The 16,521-nt window shown below is 44.3% G+C and overlaps 1 protein-coding gene across 1 annotated transcript in view; it reads right to left on the minus strand.

Annotated features, from left to right (window-relative positions):
- The window catches only part of LOC115844503 (piezo-type mechanosensitive ion channel component 2-like), a 44,462-nt gene that overhangs the window by 4,115 nt on the left and 23,826 nt on the right, over window positions 1-16,521 (minus strand). Inside the window, exons 9-11 of the mRNA XM_060285340.1 lie at window positions 16,230-16,388; window positions 15,247-15,394; window positions 14,542-14,752 (exon numbers count right to left, since the gene is read on the minus strand). Coding sequence (XP_060141323.1) covers window positions 14,542-14,752; window positions 15,247-15,394; window positions 16,230-16,388 — 518 coding nt within the window. The remainder of the gene's footprint in view (window positions 1-14,541; window positions 14,753-15,246; window positions 15,395-16,229; window positions 16,389-16,521) is intronic.

The raw sequence follows: 16,521 nt of genomic DNA on the forward strand, positions 1-16,521 counted from the left end.
CTCCGAAATCAGGGTTTCCTGGTGTTATGACAACAGGAGGTGCCCGGCCACCTTGCACGAGGAGAGTCGTCACGGCAGAGGGACCCCATTACACGTGGGAGCTGCCATCGTCTGCGCCCGAGCCCAGAAGACAGCACGGAAGGCAAACGCCCTGCACTCCCTCCTGCCAGCTGTGCTGGGAACCTGGAGAAGGTGCCGCGTGCAGGGCGAGGGCCCTCCATGCCTCTGTCTCCTGTCAAGGGCTCTTTTGTGTGTGTAGGCGAGTCGTCAGCCAGGGTTGCAAGGGCCTGGCAAAGCACAGTCCCACCAGCCTGCTGGGGCCCCCCCGAGGAAGGCGCCGTTTCCTCCTGTGGATGGAAGACAAGGCAGCCCCATTTCCTCCCCAGCTCTGGCAAGGAAATGGGCTATAAATAAACAGCCCACAGACGACAGTTACAGCAGAGGGGACGGCCTGGCTCTAAGAGGGGGCCCTGGGGAGAGGGCTAGTTGGGGAAGTGCTATCTGAGCTGAGATTGCAAGGATGAGTGAGTATTAAATGATGCAGAAGATGGAAGAAATCATTTCAGGCAGAGGGAACCACGTGTGCAAAGGCCCTGTGGTGGGAAAGGCCGTGACAAGCTGGAGGGGCGGGAAGGAGGCCAGCGAGGCTGGAAGGGAGAGAGGGGTGTGGGGAAGAGGGTAGGGGGGAGTGTGATGGGCAGGCACAGCCTCGCGGGCCACGGGCGGGAGCGGAGTTTTTATTCGAAGAGCAAGGGGAGCCGTGGAGATGTTTTGTGCAGGTGAGAGGCAGGTTGAATTGACACCTTCAAGAGCGCCCTCTGGCTGCAGGTCACCAGAAGCCTGCCCCCCGCCTCCCATGCGCAGAAGGGAACCCACGTCGACACCCAGTGTTGGCTGGGATCAACCGAGTTGCTGTGGAGGCCAGGTTTAAGGAGGGCCGGTGAGAGCCAGCATCCTAGGGGCTACAGTTCCCAGGTGTCTGGCCCTGAAAGCTGATCGCCACCTCTGCAGTCGTGGACGCCACGTTCCTGTCCCCCCGCAGGGCACAAGTGGGACAGGTTTTGTGGCCCTGCCTGCACTGCCCCTGCCATTTCCTGGTCACATGACCTGGCCCCAGTGTCCTAATCAGCTGCACTTAAGTCCCTCCATCAGTTAAAAAGAACACGGTCTAACATCCACCTTGAGAGGGTCAAAACGGTGTCAGCGGTCATGAAAGACCCATGGCGGGCAAGTCTAAACTCTTAACAAATAGGAAAGACAACAATTTGAAGAAACTGGAGAGTGACAACAGTAGAAAGTTGTTGGAGCCTTGGGGTGGCAGGAATTCCACCAGAAAGCCACAGTCTTACGGGCGGGTGTGTTAGAGAAGAGCTCTGGGCTGCCCCGCAGGCGACAGCCACGGTGATGCAGTTGCGGGGTTGGGGGAGGGGGTGTTCTGCCGGGAAAGAAGCAAAATGCCAGTGTTTAACACCTCCCGAGGGCTGGGTCTGACCTCCATTTCCAGCCAGGTTGGAGGGGAGGAACTGGAGTTACCTCCTGCCTTAATCAAGTGAGAAAACCAGACAAACGTATAGAATGCGATGCTTTTCAGACACTAGAAAACATGCAGCACGAGAGGGTCATCCCAGAGAGAAAGGAAGCAAACGCGATGAGCTGCCTGCCGTTGCCCCAGCTGATGGCCCAGAGGCCTCTTGGCTACATCACAGCCCAGAGGAACCCAGTCAGAGCCCAGGGAGCCTCCTGAGCGACAGGGGGGACAGAGCTGAGGATTTGGGAAGGACCCAGGCAGCTGGAGTTGCAGGGTGGAGACCTGGAAAGCAGACAGCTGCCCAGAGGGAGGGAAATCCAGAGCTGGGCAGAGGGTTCCCTGAGCCTCCAGCTGAGTCCTGCTGAGCCCATGGCTGGGGGGATGGGGTGCCTGTGGGAACAGAGCTGCACAGGCCTCAGTCCCAGGGCCAGGGGCTTGGGGAGGTCAGCAGAGCTGAGACCTGAGACACCACCACTCAAGTCCATGCTGACCTCTGAGTGGGACGCATGTGGGCATTTGAAACCAGCACCACCGGAGCCTGGCAGCTGAATGGACAGGAGCCAGTGCCCACAGAAGGTAGACGGAGCTTGCAGTGTGAACCCAGCTGCTAAAACAGAACCAGGAGGATGGGGGAGGGAAGGGGGAGGAGGAAATGGAAAAAGGAGAAGGAAACCCACATTCTCCAGGGCGTTTTTAACAGGATCCAGTCTTCTCACATAACACAAACAAACAAGATGTCCAGGATAAAAATCCAGCATTACTCAGCACACCAAGAACGAGGAAAACTCTGACCAAATCTCTAGGGAAAAGGCAATCAAAAGATGACAGCCCTGAGATGACCCAGATGTTGGAATTATCAGACGAGGACTTAGAAGCAGCTGTTCTAATTATCCTCCATGAGGGAAAGCCGTACGGTCTTGAAATGAATGGAAAAAACAAGTTTTGGCAAAGAGAGATAAACTATAACAAAGAATCACTAAATGTGATGTGGTATTCCTGGATTGAATTTTGGAACCAAAAAAAAAAGAAAAGACATACGTGTAAAAACCGGTGAAATCCGAATACAGTCTGGAGTTTAGCTAATAATAATGTATCCACGATGTTATCTTAGTTGTGACAAACATACCATAATTCATGGCAATGAAAGACATTAACATTAGGGAAAACAGGGTGAGGGGTATTTGGAAAGACTATTGTCTTTACAACCTCCTGCAAATGTAAACTTTTATTAAAGGAAAAGTTTACTTAAAAAGAAAGAAAAATTTTAGAACTGAGAAGCAAAGTATAAGATATAAACATTTCACTGAATAGGCTAATAGCAGAATGAAGATGACAGAGGAAAGAGTCAGTACACTTGAAGACAGATCAATGGAAATGATCTAATCTGAAGAACTGAAAGGATGTTTTAAAATGAGGGCCTCAGGATTTGTTAGTCAATATTGTAAGATCTAACAAGTCATTGAAATTCCTAAAAGAGGGAGAGATGAGGGCAGAAAAAAAATGTTTTAACTACTTTATGGAGATATGACTGACAGAAAACTTACAGATAGCTAATGCAGTAAATTACAGATTTATAGTTATAAATTATAATAAAAGATTTACATTACAAATGATAAGGAATTGTGTTTGGAACCCGGGACACCATCATCACTATCAAATCACTACTGATGCATTAACCCTATCCATCACCTCTGAAAGTTTCCTCCCGCCCCTTCATTTTTCTTCTCCTTTTGTGGTTAAGGGCCCTTAACATAAGATCTACCCTCTAAGCAATTTTTCAAAGTATACAGTTTAAAGTATTTTTCAAAGTATACAATACAGTATTGTTAATCATAGACCCTGTGTTTTACAGCAGATCTCCAGAATTTATTTGTTTTGAATGGCCCAAACATTCACCGTTTCCACCAGAATGCAAACAAAAAAAACTTTTTTTGAAAGAAGAATGGCTAAACCTTCCCAAATATGTCAAAAGACATAAATTTTACAGGTTCAAGAGGCTTCAAGAACTCCAAACAGGATAAACTCAAACAAAACCACACCCAGGCACATCAGAATCAAGCGACTGAAAGCCAAAGATAAAGGAAAAGATTGAAAACAGAAAGAGAAAAATGACGCATTACATGGAGGTGAGCACTGCCTGGAAACGGCTCATCAGAAACAGTGGTGATCAAAAGACAGGGAAACAAGACGGCATGCTTGGAAATTCACAACAAAAGGACTGTCAAATCAGAATGCTAAATCCAGCAAAAATATTTTTTAAGAATGAAGGCAAAATAGAGGGCTAGTCAGAAAAAGAAAAAAATGGCAAGTATTCATCACCAGCAGACCTGCTTGAAAAGAAATACGAAAGAATGTTCTCCAGACAAAAGGGAAATGATACCAGAATTAAACTTGGAACATCAGGAATGGAGGAAGCACAACAGAAAAGGTAACTATCTGGGCAAATATAATGGACTCTGCTTCACGTCTCTTGAGCACTTTAAAATCCGTATGACTTTAAAAAGCAAACAGGGTAACGTTGTTGGGGAGATTCAATGTATGTAGATGTAAGATAATTGACAATTGTAACAGCAGGTGAGGGTATAGCATAGAGATGGTAAAGATAACTATATGATTATAAGGTTTCTATATTTTACATACAGTACACACATACATACAGTAAAGTATTAGCATTAAATAGACGGTGAAAAGTTGGAGAGATATATATTATCCCTAAAGCAACAACTAAAAAGTAACATAGAGTCAAAAATGCAATGGACAAAATAAATAGAATACTAAAAAAAAAAAAATTCAAATAATTCAAAAGAACGCAGAAAGGGGAACAGAGGGGAAAATGAGGAAGATAGAAAAATAATAAAATGGTAGACCTAAATTCAACTATAGCAATAGCTGCATTAAATCTGAATGCTCTAAATACGGCAATGAAAAACAGATATTACCACATTGGACTGGGGGGAAAAGAAGACCCAATTAGATGATGTCTCTAAGAAACGCATCTTAAATTTAACTGTAGAGGGAGCAGCAAACTGGCTCACAGGACGAATCCAGCACATGAACTGTTTTAGAGAATGGTTTTTACAATTGCTACGGGTTGTGAGGAACAGGAGATGGAGACCTTACGCGGTCACAAAGCCTGAGATCTACGCACTGGCCCTTTACAGAAAAAGTTTGCTGGCTGCTCCTAATGACAGATTAAAAGCACAAGGATGGAAAAAAGACACAGTTAACACGAATCAAAATAAAACAGAAGTGGCTATGTTAACGTCGGACAAAGAAGACTTCAGGGCTTCCCTGATGGCGCAGTGGTTGAGAGTCCACCTGCCGATGCAGGGGACACGGGTGCGTGCCCCGGTCCGGGAAGATCCCACATGCCACGAAGCGGCTGGGCCTGTGAGCCATGACCGCTGAGCCTGCCATGTGAGCCATGGCCGCTGAGCCATGGCGTCCGGAGCCTGTGCTCCGCAACGGGAGAGGCCACAGCAGTGAGAGGCCCGCGTATCACACACACACACAAAAAGAAGACTTCAGTACAAAAAAAACCACCAGGTATAAACAGGGCCATTACATAAGGAGAGAAGAACTTACCAAGAAGATATAACAATCCCAAATATGGGTGCCCCAATGACAGAGGGCCAAACTACACAAGACAAAAACTGAGTGAACTGAAAGAAGAAATAGACAAATCCACAGTTATGTTTGGAGACCTCATCACTGCTTTCTCAGTAATCAACAGAATAGGTAGACAGAAAATCAGCAAGGATATGGAAGATCTGAACAACACTATCAACTTGACCTAGTTGACATTTACAGACCTCTCCAGCCAATGGTAACAGAATACTTATTCTTTTCAAGTGTAAAAGTCTGGACTTCCCTGGTGGCCCAGGGGTTAAGAATCTGCCTGCCAATGCAGGGGACATGGATTTGAGCCCTGGTCTGGGAAGATCCCACATGCCACAGAGCAACTGAGCCCGTGCACCACAACTACTGAGACTGCGCTCTAGAGCCTGCAAGCCACAGCTACTGAGCCCACATGCCGCAACTACTGAAGCCCGCGCACCTAGAGCCCACACTCCACAACAAGAGAAGCTACTGCAATGAGAAGCCCGCGCACCACAACGAAGAGTAGCCCCCGCTCTCCACAACTAGAGAAAGCCAGCGCACGGCTATGAAGACCCAACGCAGCCAAAATATAAATAACTAAATTAATTTTAAAAAATAAAGATAAAAAAGTGCAAGTGGAACATTCACTAAAATAACTTATATTCTGAGTCATTAAAAAATTAAACTTAAAGGAATTAAAATTATACAGTGTATATTCTCTGACCATAATGGACTTAAACTAGAAATTGATAACAGGTATCTGGAAATTAAACAACACACCTCTAAATAACCCATGGATCAAAGAGGAAGTATCAAGTAAATAATCTAGAATTCCACTTTAGAAACAGAAAAAGAGCAAATTAAACCCAAAGAAAGCAGAAGGAGTGAAATAAAGCAGCAATTAGTATAATTGAAAATAGAAAAATAGAGAAAATAAAGGAAACCAAAAATTAGTTATTTGAAAAATCAATACATTTGATAATGCTCTAAGCAGACTGAGCAAAATAAAAAGAGAAAAGACACAAATTATAAATATCAGAAATGAAAGATGGAATATCATGACAGATGCTACAGATATTAAAAGGATGATAAGGTGATCTCTCTATGCCATGAATTCATTTGGAAGAGTGAATATTATTAAGATGTCAATACTACCTTAAGCAATCTACAGGTTCCATGGAATCACTATAAAAACCTCAATAACATTTTTTGCAGAAATAGAAAAACCCATTCTAAAATTCATATAGAATCTCTTGGGACCCCAAATAGCCAAAACAGCCTTGAAAAGGGGGGAAAAGCCTGAAGACTCATACTTCCTAATTTCAGCACTTACTACAAAGCTATAGTAATCTAAACAATGTGGTACTGGCATAAAGACAGACATATAGACCAATGGAATGGAATAGGCTAGAAATAAACTCTTGCATATATGGTCAAATTACTTTTGACAAGGGTGTCAAGACTATTCAATGGGGAAAGGACAGTCTTTCAATAAATTGTGTTGGGAAAACTGGATACTCACATGCAAAGGAATGAAGTTGGACCCTTATCTAACACCATGTATACAAACTAACTGAATATGTATCAAAGACCTAAAGTAAGACCTAAACTTATAAAGTTCTTAGAGGAAAACATTGGGTAAAAGCTTCATATTAGATTTGGTGGTGATTTCTTGGATATGACACCAGAGACACATGCACCAGAAATAAAAATAGATTAAATGAATTTCATGAAAATTTTAAAATTTGTGCATCAGGGGCTTCCCTGGTGGCGCAGTGGTTGAGAGTCCGCCTGCCGATGCAGGGGACATGGGTTCGTGCCCCGGTCCGGGAAGATCCCACATGCCGCGGAGCGGCTGGGCCCATGAGCCATGGCCGCTGAGCCTGTGTGTCCGGAGCCTGTGCTCCGCAACGGGAGAGGCCCCAACAGTGAGAGGCCCGCGTACCGCAAAATAATAATAATAATTTGTGCATCAGAAGACACTATCCACAGAATAGAAAAGCAACTCATAGAATGGGAGAAAACATTTGCACATTGTATAACTGATAAGGGGTTAATATCCAGAATACAGAGAGAATTCCTAAAACTTGGCAACAACAACCAAAAAACCCCAAACAACTTGATTAAAAAATGGGCAAAGCACTTGAACAGACATTTCTCCAAAGAAGATATATAAATGGCTGATAAGTACATGAAAAGATGCTCAACATCAAGAATTATTTGGAAATGCAATCAAAACTACAATGAACTAACTATAATGCGTACCTAATACCCATTAGTGTGGCTAGTCTCAAAAAACCAGAAGGTGATACTGTTGAAACTTTTGTGCATTGTTGGTGGGAATGTAAAATGGTACCACCTCTGTGCAAAACAGTATGGTGGCTCCTAAAAAAATTTTAAATAGAATCACCATATGAACCAGCAATTCCACTTCTAGGATTACACACAAAAGAATTGAAAACAGTGTCTCAGAGATATTGGTATAACCATGTTCATAGCAGCATTGTTCACAAAATATGGAGATAACCCACGTGTCCATCAATGGATGAACAGATAAGCAAAATATGGTCTATACATACAATGGACTGTTATTCAGCTTTCAAAAGGAAGGAGGATGTCCCTGGTGGCGCAGTGATTAAGAATCCGCCTGCCAATGCAGGGAACACGGGTTCGAGCCCTGGTCCGGGAAGATCCCACATGCCGTGGAGCAACTAAGCCCGTGCACCACAACCACTGAGCCTGCTCTCTAGAGCCCACGAGCCACAACTACTGAGCCTGAGAACCACAACTACTGAAGCCCCCACACCTAGAGCCCGTGCTCCTCAACAAGAGAAGCCACTGCAATGAGAAGCCCACGCACTGGAACAAAGAGTAGCCCCTGCTCGCTGCAACTAGAGAAAGCCCGCACACAGCAACGAAGACCCAACACAGCCATAAATAAATAAATAAATTTAAATAAATAAATAAAAATTTAAAAGATAAAAAATAAAAAGGAAGGAAATTCTGATACATGTTGCAACGTGGATGAATCTTGAGGACACTATGCTAAATAAAATAATCTAGTCACAAAAATACTGTATGATGCCACTTATATATGAGGCTTTTAGAGTACTCCAAGTCATGGATACAGAAAGTAGAATGATGATTGCTAGGTACGGAGGAAAGGGAAGAATGGGGAGTTAATGTTTAAGGGGGACAGAGTTTCAGTTTTACAAGATGGAAAGAGTTCTGGAGATGTATGGTGGTGACGGCAGTGCATTATGAAGTTAATACCACTGAAAATAGCTAAAATGATTAGATGGTAAATTTTATGTCTATTTTACCACAATGAAAAATTGGGGGGAAAAGTAATGCATATTATAATCCCTGGAACAGACATTAAAAACGATGTGTAAAGATGCATATTTGAAAAGATAACAAGGAATTAAAATGGAATATTAAAAATACAGAAACATTTCTGTTAACCCAAGAGAAGGCAAAAAACAGAAAAGCAAAACAAAACAAAACAAAAAAGAGAGAGATTAAAAACAAATAGCAAAAGGGACTTCCCTGGTGCTCCAGTGGTTAAGACTCTGCACTTCCAATGAAGGGGACACAGGTTCAATCCCTGGTCAGGGAACTAAGATCCCACATGCCATGTGGCATGACCCAAAAAAAAAAAAAAAAAAACCATGAAAAATGGTAGGCTTAAACTTGACCTTATCAATCAATCACTATGTTAAAATGTAAAGGGACCAAACACTCTAATTAAAAGGTAATATTGTCCAATTAGATTTTAAAATCCAAGATCTAACTGCATGTGATCTACATGAAATAATTAAAACACAAAGACAAGGATTAAAAGTAAAATGATGGGGCTTCCCTGGTGGCTCAGTGGTTGAGAGTCCGCCTGCCGATGCGGGGGGCGCGGGTTCGTGCCCCGGTCCGGGAAGATCCCACGTGCCGCGGAGCGACTGGGCCCGTGAGCCATGGCCGCTGAGCCTATGCATCCGGAGCCTGTGCACCACAACGGGAGAGGCCACAACAGGGAGAGGCCCACGTACAGCAAAAAAAAAAAAAAAGTAAAAGGATGGGAAAAATTTGCTATGCAAACAGTAAACACAAGTTAGTATGACTACATTAATGTCACACAAGCAGACTACAAGAAAAATATTGCCAGAGATAAAAAGGAACGTTTCATAATGATAAAACATTTCATAATGATAATGAAAACATTTCACAATCCATCAGGAAAGCAAGACAACCATAAATGTATATGCATCTTAATACTGAAGTTTCAAAATGCATGACGCAAAAACTTGATAGAATCAAAGGAATAGAAAATTCCATAATCATAGATGGATTTTAACTTACTCTCTGAAACTGATAGTAAAACTGGACCCCCCAAATTAATAAACATGTAAAAGATTCCAACGTTATTATCAACCATCTTTCCTTATTGACATTTATAGAACACCATACCCAGCAACTACAGAATATACATTCTTTCATGTAAATATGTAATATGTATCAAGATAGACCATATGCTGGGTCAAAAAATGTCTCAGTAAATTTCAAAAGATTGAAAACTTATACAGAGGTTGTTTTTTTTTTTCCTATGAACACAATGGAATTAAATTAGAAATAAAAAAAGACATATAGTAAAGCTCACAGATATTCGCAAATTAAGCAACACATGTTTAAATAACACATGGCTCAAAGATGAGATCACAAAGAAAAAATTTAAATACGTCAAACTGAATGACAAGGAAAATTCAACAAATCAAAATCTGTCAGATGCAATTGAAGCAGTGCTTAGAGGGATATTTATAGATTTTAATTTGTTTTGGAAAAGACAGAAAGGTTTAAAAATCGATGATATAATTTACCTTTTAAAAAGCTGGAAAAAGAAGAGCAAATTAAGCCCGAGTAAGAGAATAAAGGAGATAATAAAGATAAAAGCAGAAACCAATGCAATAACAAGCAACACCTAAGACAGTGGTCCCTGAGCACCATACTCTATACCCCATGTCTTATGAGGTCTTTCCACTATCATTCATGGGCTTACAAATCATTCCTGGCCATTTTCAGCTCCAGGTAATATTCCTCCTGTTGCTTTCCAGTGTGTTTTTTCTTTCCACCTTGATAGTTTCCTTGCACATGTATAATGATCCACACTCAGCTACAGACTCAGAGGAACCCTCTACAGATGCCCAACGTTTTCTCTTTGTTCAGCTCTCTCTCCTCCCTACTCTGACTTGCAAATTCTCACCACTGTGGCCTTCCTAGACCCCAAACTCTGCTCAACTCATGGGGACCATTAGATTCTGTTTGCAGTCCCACTGCCTGTGCTGTGGCCTTGAAACTCTTTCCAGCCATGCGCACACACACACACACACACACACAAAGAGGAAAAAGGAAATGAAAAACAAACGGTACATAGTAAACCGTGCAACAAGATAATTCAGACTCAACCATGTCGATGATCATGTTAAATGCAAATAGTCTAGATGCACCAGTTAAAAGGAAGAGATTGTAACATTGGATATAAAAATAATAACCAAATCTATGCTGTCTGTAAGAAACCCACTTCAAAACTTATAAAAGGACGGAAAAAGATACGTTACTAACACTAACCAGAAGAAGGCTGGAGCTGCTATGTTAAACAAGTCAGAGTGGATTTAAGAGCAAGGACTGCTACAAGGATGAAGAGGACCATTCCATAATGATAAAGGGGACAATTCATCAAGAAGAGCTAATCCTACTAAATATTTATACACCAAGTAATAGAGCTTCAACATACATGAAGCAAACACTGACAGATTTCAAAGGAGAAATAGACAAATCCAGAGTTAATTACAGTTTTTGATACTTTCTCTCAATAGTTGATACAACAGATAGATGGAAAACCAGTAAAGGTAGAGAAGACAATAATACTACCAAAAGCAATGGCAGAACGTAATTCTTATCAAGGACACGTGAAACATTCATCAAGATGGACCATATTATGGGCATAAAACAACTCTTAATAAATTTAAAAAGACTGAAATTCTACAGATAATATTCTCTCACCACAGTGGAATTAAATTAGAAATCGGTATCGGAATAGCTGGAAAATTACAAATATCTGAAACTAAAGCACATACTTTTAAATAATCCATGGGTTGAAGAAGAATTCACAATAGAAATGAGAAAATATTTGAACTGAGTAAAATTTAGAACATAACTTAAAATGTGTGGGATGCGGTTAATGCTTAGAGAGAAATTTCAAGCATTAAATGCTTATATTAGAAAAGCAGGAAAAAACGCAAATGACCTACAGTTCTACCATAAAAAACAAAACAAAACAAAAACGGTAAAATCAGCCCAAAGTACAAGAGAAAACTGAAAAACAACATAATAAAATCAGTAAAAGCAAAAGCTTATTGAAAATATCAATAAAATTGATAAACTTCTGGTCAGATTTAGCAGGGGGCAAAATGAAAAAAGATATAAATTACCAATAGCAGAATTAGAGGCCATCATTAAAGAGCCTAAGTGAATGTTATGAACAACATTTTGTCGATAAATTCAACTGAGATAAAATGGGCAAATGCCTTAAAAGACACAATCTATAAAAGCTCACTCAAGATGAAATATATAACATGAATAGCTCTATAAACATCAAAGAAATTGGATTTGAATTGGAAAACTTTCTTGCAAAGACAACTTCAGGCCCAAATGGCTTTGCTGGTGAATGCCACCGAACACTTAAGGAAGAAATAATACCAATGCTGCGTAAACTTCCAGAAAATAGGAGAGTGCACTTCCGAATTCATTACTCTGAGACCAAAACCAGACAAACACGTTACAGGAACAGAAAGCTATAGCACAGTATCCCTCATAAAGATAGATGCAAACTTCCTTAACAGAATGCTTTCCAATTGAATCCAATTATATCTATATGTGTAATACCGCATGATGAAGTGGGATTTATCCTGGGAACTCAGGTTAGTGTAACGTTGGAAAATAAATGAATGTAATTCCTATCTATAGACCATAGAAAAAAAGCATATGATCATCTCAACAGGTGCAGGAGAGGCCTTTGACAAAATTCAATATCCGTTCACAATAAGAACTCCAAAAAACTAGGAATAGAGGGATATTAACCCATTAATAAACACTTCAAAAATCTTCAGCTAACATCATAATTTATGGGTAAGGACGGGATGCTTTCTTAAGATTAAGAACAAGGCAAGGATGTCCAACTCACCACTCTTACTCATAGCACTGGAAGTTCCAGCTACTTTAATAAGGCAAGAAAAAGGGAATTCCCTGGCTGTCCAGTGGTTAGGATTCTGCATTTTCACTGCCAAGGGCCTGGGTTCAATCTCTGGTGGGGGAACTAAGATCCCGCAAGCCAAGCCATGTGACCAAAGAAAAGCAAGAAAAAGAAAAGGCATACAGATTAGAAAGAATGAAATAGAACTGTCTCTGTTCGCACATGACATGACTGTCCATGTATAAAATCCGAAGGCATCTTCAAATAAAACAACCCCGCCTAGCAGTAAGAAATGAGTTTAGCAATCTTGCAAGATGTAAGATCAACAAGAAAAATCGACCACATCTGTATGTGCCAGCAATGAACGTGTGGAACCAAAATTTAAAACACAGTGCTGGGGCTTCCCTGGTGGCGCAGTGGTTGAGAGTCCGCCTGCCGATGCAGGGGACACGGGTTCGTGCCCTGGTCCGGGAGGATCCCACATGCCGTGGAGCGGCTGGGCCCGTGAGCCATGGCCGCTGAGCCTGCGCGTCCGGAGCCTGTGCTCCACAACGGGAGAGGCCACGACAGTGAGAGGCCCGCGTACCGCAAAAAAAAAAAAAAAAAAAAACCTACAACAAAACGCAAAATAGACTATAAAGCAAAAAGATAATAAATAAAAAGTCCGTTAACATAATGTCAAAATATTGGGGGGACAAGTAATATACTGTTTGTCCCTTAGAAAGTCCATTTTAAAAACATTTTCTTTCTAAGCATATAATTAAAAATTAAACAGATGGTTTTTGTTTTATTCTAGTACTCTGTATCACAAAATAAAAGCAAAACACACTGACTGATTTTTTTTTTTAACCAAGCAAACCTCATCTGTATTGTTAGAAGTCAGGGTGGTGGCTTCCCTTGAGAGGGGGGTAGCAACCAAGGGAACCACGAGGCAGCCTTCTGAGGGGGGGTGAGGTTCTGTTTCTTGAGCTGGGTGCTGGTCACACATGTGTGTTCAGGGTGTGACAGTTCATCAAATTGCACTTATCGTATATGCATGTGTATATATATATATGTGTCTATATGCATCCACTTTTCTCAATGTTTCTCAATTATACGTCTATAAAATTAAAAACAAAACCAAATTAATCTTAAAAAGTTAACCATAGTGAAAGATTGGTGAACAATGAATAATTCAAAGTAGAAATTGTTTTTTGAAAGAGAGAAGTGAGAGAGAGAGGAAGGGAGGAAGGATGGACACAGTGCCTGACACCCACGTGGTCCTCATTCAAGGTCAGTCATTATGATTATTATTTGTGGACTCCTACGGTTGACCTGTAAGATCTGGGGAGTTAAGACGGGGCTGTGGGTTGGGTGGCGCCAGCTTACCTCTGAACGGTCCAGGAGGTGGTGATATAGATGGCAGTGGCGTTGGCGAGCTCCTGGACCATTGCTGTTTGGTCAGCGGGGCTGACACCCCACAGCTTGACTTCTGATCTTGGCGAGCACGATGTCCTCTGGTCTGAAATCCACTAGGAACTGTATGGCGGGCTGGGGGCAGAGGGAGAGAAGCGAACCTGCATCAGGACACGGTGCGCCTCTGGTCGTCGTTTGGGTTCATGTCTGTGCGCTCGTTGCATGGATTTGCCCCTTTCCCACGCCAGGTCTATTGCATTTTAACAACTGGAGCGTTATGAAGTGTTGATATCTGGTCGGGATATGGGAGAAGGAAATGCATGATGCCCGGTGGCCCCCCTGGGCTCGGGGGACACTCACGGGATGGAGGGCGTGTTGCTGGGTCAGCTGGTCATAGTCTGCGTCCGAGAAGGCGACCAGATTCCATGAGCTGCTCAGCGCTCATGGAGAACAGGGTCTGGGAGGAAGGAGGACAGTGGGGTAGGTGGGCTTCAGAAAACTGGCCGAGCTGTGCCCAAAGAACTTCTGTTCTCTCTGCGGTGATGAGCGTTGGAAGTAAACACACAAGCTGCAATGAGCTAAAATGCCAAGGGGCCAGACTTGAGGAAGAGACTCAGATCTCTTCTCTTTTGAAACCAGCAGGAGGAGGAAATGGGAAGGGTACGTGTGGGGGAAAGAACAGGAACGAAGGCTCAGAGGCCGGTCTAAGCTCTGAACCCACACCTAGGACCACAGCTTGGAGAACAAGCGTTTCGGTCTGGGAAGCAGGTGCCGGCACCTCCCCCCTCCCCTCCAGCCACCTTGTAGCTGTTGATGGCGATCTCGTCCGACACATCCAGGGGCTGGTTGGTCACCCCACCCACTGTCTTCAACAGGGCCATGAAAACCAGGGGGAACCACATAAGGAAGACCAAAGCGCACATGGCGATGCGTCCAACCCTGTACTTCACGGCTTTCTTCTGCTGCCGCCCAGGCGGCCGGCGGTATTTCTGCGGAAGGCGGGCAGCAGGTCAGGGCCAGGCAGATACAGACTCAGTGGGGGACAGGTTGGTGAGTGACCCCCCCCAAAGTTGGGGGAAGGTGGTCAATTCAGGGAATGTCTAGTGGTCCAAAGTGCTGGGGTCAGAGAGAGTTGGACCCAAGTGCCGACCCCTCGTTCTTCCCAGCCGTGTGACCTTGAACCCAAAGCCATGCTGAGCTGCCTGCCTTTCTGTAAAATGGGAAAAAATGGTACCTGCTTCTTCAGGGGGGTTGGGCATCCGTGAGATGATGCTGGGAGAACTTAACATAAAGTCTGCCATTTATGGAGGATATCCTACAAACTCCTGAGCCCCGAGTGAAGCAGGGCCTGGGCCACGCCATGAGGTGAGCACCCGGCCCACTGGGCAGGGCAGGAACCTCACTGCTCCGGGGGGACGGGGTTGAGACCAGGAAAGCTGCCACCTCCAAGCCTCCTGAGAGGCAGGAGCTGCCGCGTGCCCACCTTCTCGGACTCCTGGTAGCACTTCATGATGAAGATGTTGGCATACACGTCCTCCAGGCATATCCAATTGGACAGGTTGAGGGCAGTGTCAGTCCACACCCAGTCTATGACGACCCTCAGCTCCAGCAGGAAAGGTACCAGGCGGAACCTGGGAGCAGAGAGGACCACTGTGAGGCTGGAGGGCACTGGTCCACCCAGGGGTCCAGCCCATCCATCCATCCAACCTGTCCGTGCGACTGCATCTCGTCCTTGCCCTTCCCCCACCCCATCCATCCGTCCAGTGCCATCCACCATCTCATGCATCCTATCCTGTCTCTTCCCATCTCATCCCACCCCATCCCAGCCACCCCATGTATCCTCCATCCTTTCAGCAAGTAATGTTACACTCTGCCAGGCCCCATGCTAAGTACCTAGGCTACGCGGGTTAACAAGAGCGAGAGAACATCCTAGTTGGCGGACACCGACACTAAGTAGCTAAACGTTTCTAGATCGTGGTAAGTGCTACAAAGGAAATAAGCAAAAGGGAGTGGCAGAGACACTCCAGTTGAGCAGCTGGGGAGGGTCTTTATGCCGGGACCTAAAGGATGAACAGAGGCAGCTCTGTGGAAGGGGGTGGGATGAGGATTCCCGGGACAGCAGCCCCCCCAGAGGTTAGAAAGAGCTGGACACAGTCTGGGAACAGAGTGGCCGCAGGGGCCCACGGAAGGGAAGGATGCGAAGTGAGGTAGGAGACGCGGGCAGGATCGGGCCACGGGGTCTCGTGCGCTGCAGTGAGGAGAGAGTGTGCAGGGAAGATGTGCAAACACAGCCGGTTCCCTCTTGCCCTGTTTCAGCCTACACAGGGGTCCCAGGACCCCCTCGGACGTGGTCCCATCAGGGAGACTCCGTCCCTCCAGACATGGGCCCAGAATTTGTCCTGGATGGGCCCTGCAAGCCCCAGTGGGCCCCTGCCAGGTACATCTGAAGCTCCGTTCTCTACTCACCCTTTGAACAAGATAAGGTTGATGAGGTTGAAGTGTTTGGTCAGGAAATTTCCGAGGATCTGGTTTGGGTAGCCGCACCTGATCCGGTAGGCGGACGGGCCAAAGTAGATGCATTTCACCAGGTACCAGATCTGAGCCACGTGGTTGAGATTAAACCTCCTGCAAACGCCCAGAGAAGGGGAGCATCTCAGTCACACCTGGGCCTCCACAGCCCCGCCCAGGAATAGGAGGGGGCTCAGGAACCCAGTGCACTGAGCTCATCAAAGCCAGGAGGAAAACTGGGGTTATTATT

The sequence above is a fragment of the Globicephala melas genome, chromosome 15 (assembly GCF_963455315.2).
Source record: "Globicephala melas chromosome 15, mGloMel1.2, whole genome shotgun sequence".
Lineage (NCBI taxonomy): Eukaryota > Metazoa > Chordata > Mammalia > Artiodactyla > Delphinidae > Globicephala > Globicephala melas.